Source organism: Ixodes scapularis, unplaced genomic scaffold, assembly GCF_016920785.2.
Source record: "Ixodes scapularis isolate PalLabHiFi unplaced genomic scaffold, ASM1692078v2 PGA_scaffold13__105_contigs__length_92229423, whole genome shotgun sequence".
NCBI classification, from domain to species: domain Eukaryota; kingdom Metazoa; phylum Arthropoda; class Arachnida; order Ixodida; family Ixodidae; genus Ixodes; species Ixodes scapularis.
Genome location: NW_024609839.1, coordinates 63733436 through 63743848, shown reverse-complemented (window position 1 = coordinate 63743848; position 10413 = coordinate 63733436). Strand labels below are relative to the sequence as shown.

Below are 10413 nucleotides of genomic sequence, written 5' to 3'. Positions count from 1 at the left end.
CCCGAACTTCATTTTTTCTTTAATTGGGGACACAGTAACATAAACTATGAATTTGAGAAAATTGAGAATCTTACAAAAATAAACTCCGATAAACCCCGCATTTTCAGAGAAAAATAAACTCCAAAATGCACCCTCCGAGTTTTACGAGAAATGAACTCCGAAAACACGGAATCCTAGTTACAGACTTCGGGAAAAGCGCCTGTACCCGTAGCCATTTTGGCTGGCTTGGGTTCATTTGATAAAAATCAGAATCACTGATATTGGATGACAGTCACTGATAATGGAAACGCTTAAGATACATAGAAATCAACGAAATGTCAGGTTAAGCAAATGAGCGTGTCTAATTAAGCGTACTTAATTAAAGCATGTCTAGATTTAGTTGACTTCCTGATTCGTGAAACGAATTTCCCCACTGACACAAAGGAGAGGTGGAACTCCAATTCAATGCTAAAATCTTGCTTTATCTAATTCTCGTATTTAAAAATTTTCACGGTATTTTTTTTTTCAGAAGAGCAGGCAGTTGCTTGTCATGCACACTTTCCCTTACCCTTCAATCATTCCGCGGGATCAGGCCTCCGAAATGATCGACCGAATCCAAACTTGCATTCGATCCTCTCCACTGACCTATCCTCGTTCCATTCAGAAACAACTGTCCATTCCCGCAGCCGTCAACGACACCCTCCCACATTTCCTCCTTTCACCCCCTCCCCCGTTTCGCTGCCCTCCTCTCCCTCCGCCCCGCTCCTCGCGTTTCGTCGGCCCATTACGTCAAAGCACGCTGCGTGCGCCGAAGCTCGCCCGGCTTTTTCTATACCCCCCAGAACCCGAAGCTCGCGGCTTCAGTCGCCCGCGAACCCTCGGCGCGACGACCAGGAGCGCGGTTCCTCCTCAAGCCTCATCTTCAGAGAAGCCATGAGCAGTTTCGTCGACTTCGTGGACCGGGCCGAAGCCGGCTGAGAAGGCGACAGTAGCCGTGTGTGGTTCTTCGACAGCCGTGAGTGGACGCCGGTGACTGGCGTCTTCTTTGGCTGTCGACGGCTGCTGCAGGACAAGTTTTGGAGATAGGCGGCTTCTGGCCGTGCGCACCACGCCGTCTGCTAGCTCCTGGACGGGATGTCGTCTGCTTCCGGCCGCTCATGGAGACCTGTTTTTGTTAGCTTGACAGTGCTGGTATGCGCGTGTGGCTGCTGTTCAGGAGATGGTAAGTACAACACTACTTTCACAATCTAAACTTGAATGCTGACGTTAGTGGCAAAAATTAAAAAAAGAAAGAAAAGATTAGGCCGATGTTACAGCAGCAGCTTTCACCTACTGACCATGAGCCTCAGAAGCGCGCGGCGTTGCTACTTTGAGGAATCTTAAAGCTCTGAAGCCGATGGTACTTCTGCATTAGTCTACGAGAACACCGAAAAACTCCGAATCACGAAACAGAGATCGTAAAAGTAAAAAATTCAATTACAAGTTCATCTTGAATCCTGGAACACAGTTCATCAAGCCCAAATTGAAAGACCTTCGCATCTTCATCATCATCCGCTTATTTTATGTGCTCATGAATATCGAGATCGCCTTGACTATGGTGAGCAAAAAAGATTGTACATTTGAGATGTCGATGCCCGCTCAATGGTGTCGTTTATACTGTATCCTATATCTTCTCATGTAAGCATAGAAATGTATTACGTGGGATGGTGATATTTCGTTAATTAGATTTATAAAACACGCGAAACAGATGTTCCCATACGTGCGAGAGACAGTCGGGAACTAATTTCAACAACGCGCAACTTGACTAAACTCAGGGAAAGATTGTTCGGCAGTAGCCTGTGTTGCATGAGTATCGTTTGGCACCTGTTGGGTAAACGAAAAAAAAAAAAAAACTGAATCGCTCACAATTATTTTTTAGTAAAAATAAGCAGGTATAAAATGACCATGTTGCCAATCTACTTACATATCAATCTAAAGACAGAAACCGTTTAGTGTCAAACTGAAAAGGAATATAATAAAGAGAGCAACCGCAGTATAGAGATACAAGTGCAATAGGGTAAATAGGGTCCTGCTACTAGGTATGACGGATCTGATTCCGCGGCTCTGTGAACGAGTAGACGCTATTTAAAATCGCTCCGAGGTAACTGCTACTTGTTAATCTTTGATGGAGGACGAGCCCCGAGCGATAGTTTTCCCTTCCATCAATCTTTCTCCGACTGCAATTTGCCAATTATACTCGCTGCAACGTGTAATACAACGCCGTCGTTTTTCGCATCGGTTCCCCCGCATATCTGCGTAGCTAAACGGAACAGTGACGATTGAAGCTCGATTTGGAACTAAAGTTTAGAAATCGCAGCGACTGCCTCAACAAACTTGCGAGCTAAGACAACCCGCCCCCCCCCCCCCCTTTTTTTTTCTTTTCCTCTCGAAAAACGGAAGATTTATGGTAGTCAGAAGAGGGTTGTTTGGGGTTACGCTCGTGCTCGGCGGTGCCTACCACGCCCGCCAAATTGTAGAACGTCCCGCCAAAAGACATTTCCGAGCCCAAACGACCCTTTCTTTCGTCTACGTTCCGAATGTCGCCGTAAAAATTACTCCGCCCTCGTTTACGCGGCGAGCATTCGTAACCCCGTTGTAAAAGAGAACAAACTCTAGTTTTTTTTTTAGTTTTTTTTTTATTCGTGTCGCGCGAAATCGGACGCTGGTGTCGGTGACGCTGCGTCGGAAGTAATTGGAAAGATTCGAATCTTTGTGTTCCTCTACCCGTCTTTCTCTTTGTTTGCTGCGTGCGTTAAATAAGACTCGTTCTGCGCAAATAACGTGCTACGATCGCACAACAAAAGTTGTTGATTGAAAGGACGATTTCGATTTAAGTAACAACTTTGATTCTTATTTGGGAGGTGTGTTTTTGCTCGTTCAAGAAAGGTTAGGATGTCATCTTTGACGGAAGGGAAACGCAAGTGTTTTAGATCCGAAAGTGTTGGCGCTCAAATGTAATTTGATTATTGAATTATTCACTCGTCAACGGCCTTGTCACTGATCCGGGAACGATTTGGCTGTCGACCAGAATGCCGTCGTCTGCAAATATAATCGAGATACACGATATATATAGGGTTCGGAGTTTTCCGTTTAAACCGATAAAAACCGATAAAAGTACGTCGAATTCATTTTTGGAAATTCGGTTTTAACCGAAAAAGGTCAGTTTGTAGGTTCAGCGTTTTAGGTTTAAACCGAAAAAAGTACGCCGAATTTTTAAAAAATAAAAACCGAAAACGCGGAACCCTAGATATATAGCAGAGTGGCCTTGAACGTGATGTGGAAATAGTTTGTTTTATGCTTGCACTATTGAAGGAATGATGTAATTATTTGAAAATAAGCAGAACGTTTTATTACTGTCCATACTTGGTCGTTATTTTCACGGGGGTTCACTGCATTAAAGCCTAGCTGCTTTTTTCGTCTTCAGTTTCTTAACCTTAATTACGGTAAAAAAAAGCAGAATGATCGAGTCAAGAAATGATATAGGCTTGCGCGCCTCCTGAACATAAAGGAAGAACGACTCTGAAATTTTAGAAACTGAGAACTTAAGAAACGTCTCGGGGACAAGATCCCCTAGACACTGCGTGTCCAGTGTTTCTAAAGTTTATCACTGACTACGGTGATTTTGTCAGAAGGATGGGGGAGATTTGAGTGGGTTGTATCGGTTTTTCTAAGGATAAGCAAAGCTCAAGATTGGATTTACATTCAACGATACAGAGATTACGGGAATCGACGTTAGCGAGTTCTAATGTCCGTTTTTTTCTTTCTGGAAGATAATTAGAAGACCGTAAATCGACATCAGATTCCGCTCTAAAAATGTATCGGTGCCCGCAGACAGCCCGAAAGATGTCGCTAAATTGTACCTCCCCCGTACGAACTAACCGCGCCTTCATATGCCTAAAAGCAAAAAAAAAAAAAAAAAAAAAAAAAGTATTATTAACCACTAATTCATTTCGGTAATTAATCTGAGATCGAGAGAAATAGTTACAGGGCGCTTTAAGTTTTTGTTACTCAGGTGTTCCAACGAGTTTCTTTCTTTTTTTTTTTTCCCCGCAGATATTGTTTTTGTTAACGACTTAGGAACTTGAAAGGAAAAAAACAAAACAAAAATGGTTGGGTTGTACCTTAAATTTCCTTGCCGGCAAAAAAAAAAAAAAAAAAGAAGAGAAGAAAACGCACTTGTTAAAGAAAAAAGAAACGCTGTCCGTGGTGTTTGTTTTGTTGCCGCTTAGGGCAGTGCAGGAAGGAAAGGTAAAGACTCTACATTAGTTGGGACATCGTTGTATTCGACAAGGTTCCTGTATGGTTAAACATAGTTTCTGTCGATGGGGACAGGAGGAAAGGTATATTGCCGTGTGTAAATAGTTAATATATATATATATATATATATATATATATTTTTCTTACTTGTCAATGCCGATTTGGCGCTAGAGGAAAGGTCGTTTCTTTCCAAGAAGCTTTCTCTATCCATCGATGTCTAGCAGCAGTAGATCCGCCCCGGTGTCAGCGACAACTCAAGAAACCCGATGCGTGGCAAGCACCGTGCATCTCATTATCGCTTGGAGACCCGTGAGATTTCAGCGTTATCCGAGAAGAAAGCCCAAGAGCCAATCACGAGGCGAGAACGTATTAGGCCACGCCCCCGGGTTTCTTAAGCCGGCAGTTGCCACGGCAAACATTGAAAAAATAAATTGGTAGCGACTTTTAATTTAAGAAAAAGTTACACACACGAACGATATTGCTATAGCTTGTTGCAGCTCCAGAAGGTAGTGCGAGGGAAATAGAGGCCGGGGAAAAGGAGGCGGGCGAAACGCTGGGGAGAAGAGCAGGTTTCCCCCTCTCTAGCGTTCTGTCTGCTTCCTCCTCCCCGGCCTTTCTTTCCCTTGTCTTACCTTCTTGAGTTGTAACGGACTAAAGGAGGGGGAAGGGATGGGGAGTGGAAAGGAGGGAGAGGGAGGAGAGGGATGTCTAGAAGAAATTGGCGCGTCACGTGACGTATGTTTTCTCGCTAAATTTAGCGGGGAAACAGAATGGTTGTATAGGTCACGTGACGTCGATTTCCCCCGCTAAATTTATCTGAAAAACTGGAATGGTGTCTAGGTCACAAGACGCGAATTTTCCCGCTAAATTAGAGGGTAATAAAGCACTTTCCCGATAAAATTAGAGGGGAAACTGACTTGATATTTTGGCCGTAGGACGCGAATTTTCTTGATGAAAATCTTTTTAGCAAGTTTTTCCGCTAAATTTAGCGGGGAAACTGAGTTGACGTATAGCTCGCGTACCGTCAATTTTCCCAAAGTGTAGAATCCACGTGACGTCACGTGGCGGCCCTTTCCCCGCTAAATTTAGCAAAAAATGCATGGACGGATGGACAAAATTGGGGATTGGAGGTGGCGTTAAAAAGCTTTATAAGAAAACTTCACCGCACCATAGAACGATTTTAAGCACACACTAAGACACATTATCAAAAACATCATTGATTTATTCGTGAAAAAAAATTTACAAACTCGCTTCTATTCATCAGCTAGTGCAATGTAAAGGGGCATTGGTGCTTCAATTAATTTAATAGACAAAAGAGCATGCTTTTGTTAAAGTGGCTGAGTAGTAGTTTTTCACGCTAGGCTGCTTAGACACAGTGGGTTGTGTAAATGGCAAAGCAGCTATAGCCTTGAGCTGTAGTCGCTCAAATGCTTTGCACCAGCGTGGGTGTCTCTTTGGTTCGCGGTGGGCACATTTGATCTTACAGTCACTCAGTGTTCGGAAGCAGGTATTCATCCAGGTTCTTTCTTTTGAAGCCTCCGGTAAGATCTGATGTCGTTGACCCGAAGCATATAGCCATATTCCATCCTAAAATTTCCTTAACCTGTTTAGCTTGGACGTCCACTGGCAACGTTAGACATTGTGAAACTTGACCTTGTAATAAAATAAAAGGAAAGAAAACATTAATCGAATTTAAAGTCACCGTTCCGCCGAACCAGCTCCAATAGGAGCGGTTGACGTTTTGTTTATCTAAAGCTGGGTTAGGTAAGATTGCATATAAAAATAGTCTCTAGCGCGTCAGTGAACTCTTGATTTCATTGTTCGCAGGGCTCTTTCATTGCGAATGCAAACACGACTTTGCATTTGGTCGGCTTTTGGGAAAGTTCGGAAGATTGTTTTGTCGGAAACTAAACCTTACATCGTGTTTCTTTTAATATTTTAATCTTGTTTGTTCGTTTCTAGGTACTTTATGTTTTCTCAGCCTAGATTGACTAGTGAGCCCTTGTACAAAGCAGGGAGCGGTCATTGGCCTGCTGCTGCAACTAATGGCTTTTGCTCTAGTTTGTCCTGCTATACGCTGCTGCAAGTACTTTCGCGAACATTGCTCCTTTTTTTTTTTTGTCGTCGCACGGGGCGCACATTGACGCCTGGTCGAATTTGCATACCCAAGCTCTTCCGCTTCTTGTGAGGCCACCGTCTGATGTTGATAGCGAGCGTGGTAATTAGTGTCAGAAACAAGATATAGATAAACCTTAGACTAAACTTTTTATAAACATATATATATAATTTTTTTTTCTTTTTATGGCGGCGGACAGTGTAATATGTTTCGGCGTCGATAAGGTATGAGGACGGGTGCGGTGGAACTTGCTCGTTCCTTGCCTTTTTTGTCACTCGCGACGCTAGGTTTTCGGGGTTACCCTCTTGTTGTTACAACGTTATTCCGTTATTTAAACTTAGACGAGCCGACACTCTGGCTATGATTTAAATAAAAAAAAAAAGAATGTTTTCTGAAAAAAAGCAAACACAAAGGTCTGTATGCTTCTAAAACTTGGACATGTTTGCACTAAACCGGCGCTGTAGAAAATCCCGCTGGAGCAATCACAAACGGCATCGAGTGATGTCTAGGAAATGACTCCATGGGGCCCTCATCTGGAAGCTTGGCGAACAAAGTCGGCGACGAATTCGACCTTCGCTATTGGTCGGCGATTCCAAGGTCAAGCACGGCACTGGGCCAATCGCTGCCCTCCGAATTTCTCTCCAAATTTTTTGCCAAGTGTCCAGACTATATTCCTTGGTCCGAGCGCAGCCGACCTATAGACTTTTCTATCGCTTATCACCCGAGCGAAAAATGCCGAGTCACTAGGGAGTTTTCATAGATCGTTTTTGACGTGCCGCAACGCTCTCCGCAGCTCGCTACGCTACTCGGAACTCTACAGGCAAGGCCACCGGCGCGCAGGCGCAGTAGCGGCTTCGACGTTGCGGAGGGCTCAGCGGAGGGGGAAACACGGTCTACGAAAACTCCCTACTAAGCTGTGAACGCACGCGCAGCGTCCGATATGGCGCACAGCAGATCAACAGCACATGCTCTGTGGGCGTTCCACAGCCTAGCAGACAAAGATGGCAGCGCGCAGCAGACGATTTTTTGTAAAATTCTATATACACTATGTGTCCGAAATCCTAGCCCACAGCGATAAATATGTGAAATAATAATCTCAAACGCAGGCACTTTTGAAGAATATGGCTGCGCATGGAACAATATATATATATATATATATATATATATATATATATATATATATATATATATACGGAAGAAAACGCACCTGAGACTTTTCGTCATCCTGCGCTTCGTTTTTTTCTATATATATATATATATATATTTTTTTTTTTATTTTTTTTGCTTTTTACAGCATTTTTGGCATTGGCGTTGCCCTCAGAGCTTCGTGAATATGCGTTTGTGACGTTCTCTCACTACAATATGTGCCTATAGGTTTCCAAGAAATTAAAAAGGAGTTATGCACAAAGCGCAGTTACTCTACCGTGCCATGCGTCAGCACAAACAAACATGGCGGCGCCCATGGAATATCATGCAGCACCAAAAGTGCATTGTCACCACACTCGTTGCTTTATTTGATTTCACTGGGTAAACCAATCCCGCACAAAATAGAAAAAAGGGAAGGATCACGGCGAGACGGCGAGCACGAGCACCATGACGATGCACTTTTGGCGCGGATAGAATGGTTCCGTCTGATTGCAGCGCGACTGCGCTTGGATTTAGTTCGCAACAAAGTATATCACCGACGCACAGAAGAAGCCCTCGTTTGCCCACACTGAGTTATCGCGTGCACAGAAGCCAGACCCGGGAGAAGTGGAGCGTCCGCGCATGCGCAGTACCGACAGCAGCGCCACCGCAGTGACGTGACGTCAAAGAGTTGAGTTGGTCTGTGCGGAGCGTAAGTTCGTCTGCTTCTTTTGCAGGGATTGTGGCGACGTCAGAACGTAGAGCTCTGATTGGCTCTGATCGAAGGATAGTGGGTAGACGTCAAGGCAGCTTTCCTTGAGGTCCACCCACCATTGTTCAATCACAGCTCGGCGTTCTGACGTCACCACAACCTCTGCAAAAAGAAGCAGACGAACTCGCGCTTTTGTCTCCTTCTCTTCCTCAGTTTCCACCCGTATTGACACGCGTTCGGTTCCCACAACCAAGAAGCGCGTGTCGGTGCCCGACGATGCCCTCCCCGCACGTGTCGAAGCGCTCCGCTTCCGGGCCAGACGTGTGCCGTTACAACTCGAGCCGCTGTGTGTAGTAGACCCTCTCTGAATACGAACACGACGAGGAGGAGGAGGTGGCCACGATCGAGTGCCCATTCACGGTCACGCCTCTTCCACCACCGGAAATCGTCGCAACCAGTGTTTGCGCGCAAGTATACGTTTCGACGGTTCCTTCTTTTGTTCGTGCGCTCACTTCCTATACAACCGCCGATAGCTCGCAGTCTCCGCTTCGCCTCACAATGAACCGCGGAAAAGGCTATGCGAGCCATCTAAACCAATCGTAATGTCGCTTAGGTGGCGCGAGTGCCCTACCGGAGGGGAACAGCGACTCGTGCGACGGGTTGTCACGCGGTGCGTTCGGAACGCTGGATTGGCTAGGCTGGCTAGCAGCGTTCAGTGCGGTTCACCGTGTGGTAAAACAAGGTGTAGTCTTCCCTCCCGCTTCGCCGCCGCCACCACGTGGGTCCGTCGGGAAGCGGAGGGCTCCGGGACAATCGCGTGCGGTGACCCAGTTGCATTTTCTGACCGGCCGCGGCGCCGGAACGAACCGGAACCTGCCGGTTCCCTGTAAGTGAGTCGCTCGCCGTGAGTGTGTGAACACGCGGTACACATTTCGACGTGTCATTTATATTTTCATTTTGTCTTTCGTTGCCGTCTTTTTATAGTCGTAGTAGAATTGCTCCGCCTCCAGCACGCGTTCGTCCCCTTTCGGCTTTCTTTGGTCGCGAGTGCGACGAAATGTTACCAAATGGCAGTAAGCTCGCGCTCGAGGCGGAGAGCCTACTGGCTCCTAAACCTGTCACCGACTAATGGCGACGTGTGCGACCAGAGGTGTCTCGCTCTATCGACCTTCCACGATTATCCAAACGCTCTCTACGACGTTTTAAGCATTACGAATTCTACTTTTATTCATAAAAAATAAGAAGAACGTCAGAGTCTCAGCTTTCATGGTGTTGGTTTAAGGTAGAGGTCGGCATTTTCGGTCGCCCTCACTCACCCTCACCCTTACAGCCATACTCACCTTAGCCCCTCACTCACTCTCACTATCACAGCAACACTCAACTTCAGCCCCCATTCACCCTCATCCCCACAGTCACACTCACTGAAACTCCCAGCCCTTATGCCCCTCACGCACTCATGGCCCTCCCGCACTCGCAGCCCTCACGCTCTCATACCCCTCACGTACGCTCCTCACACACTCATGGTCCTCACGCCACTCACGCACTCACCACCCTCACGCACTCATGGCCCTCACACCCCTCACGCACTCAAACCCCTCACGCACTCATGGCCCTCACGCCACTCACACACTCACCACCCTCACTCACTCATGGCCCTCACACCCCTCACGCCGCTCACGCACTCACGGCCCTCATGCACTCATACCCCTCACGCCTCTCACGCACTCATGGGCCTCACGCCACTCAGGCCCGCTTCAGACGGGACAATTTCGCCCAGCAACTTGACGTCGCAACACCAACAACACGGGCAGCCCGCGTTCACACGCAGCAACCAATTGCTGCAATTTGCCATCATCATCATGAAATTTTATTTTTCTTGCACTATTTAGACACACAACTACGCGCTATAAACGTGTTTTTATGCATTTAAATGTCGTTGAGAATACTATTGCATCTTTCTGAAACAGTTTATTTCCAAAACCGATCACTTTCGATCCAGAACCAAGTACTTTGTTGCCATCATTACCGGCACGAGGCATCACGTTAAAATATTGAGTCCCTGATTGGCTGCAGCCGCTTCAAACGTTTTTCAATTGCTCCGAGTTTCTCGCTTGTTTCGAGCCGGGCCCGATCTCAGCAATTCGTGTCGATCCAGGAAAAGCCAGGGAACAACCCGCCAGCAACA

General features: G+C 46.2%; 1 protein-coding gene across 1 annotated transcript in view; it reads left to right on the top strand.

Moving 5' to 3' along the window:
- The first annotated feature begins 854 nt into the window (after positions 1 to 854).
- The window catches only part of LOC8028650 (relaxin receptor 1), a 111919-nt gene continuing 102360 nt past the window's right edge, over positions 855 to 10413 (top strand). The window contains exon 1 of the mRNA XM_029981071.3: positions 855 to 1201. Within this exon, the coding sequence (XP_029836931.1) occupies positions 1114 to 1201 (88 nt within the window). The 5' untranslated portion in view covers positions 855 to 1113. The remainder of the gene's footprint in view (positions 1202 to 10413) is intronic.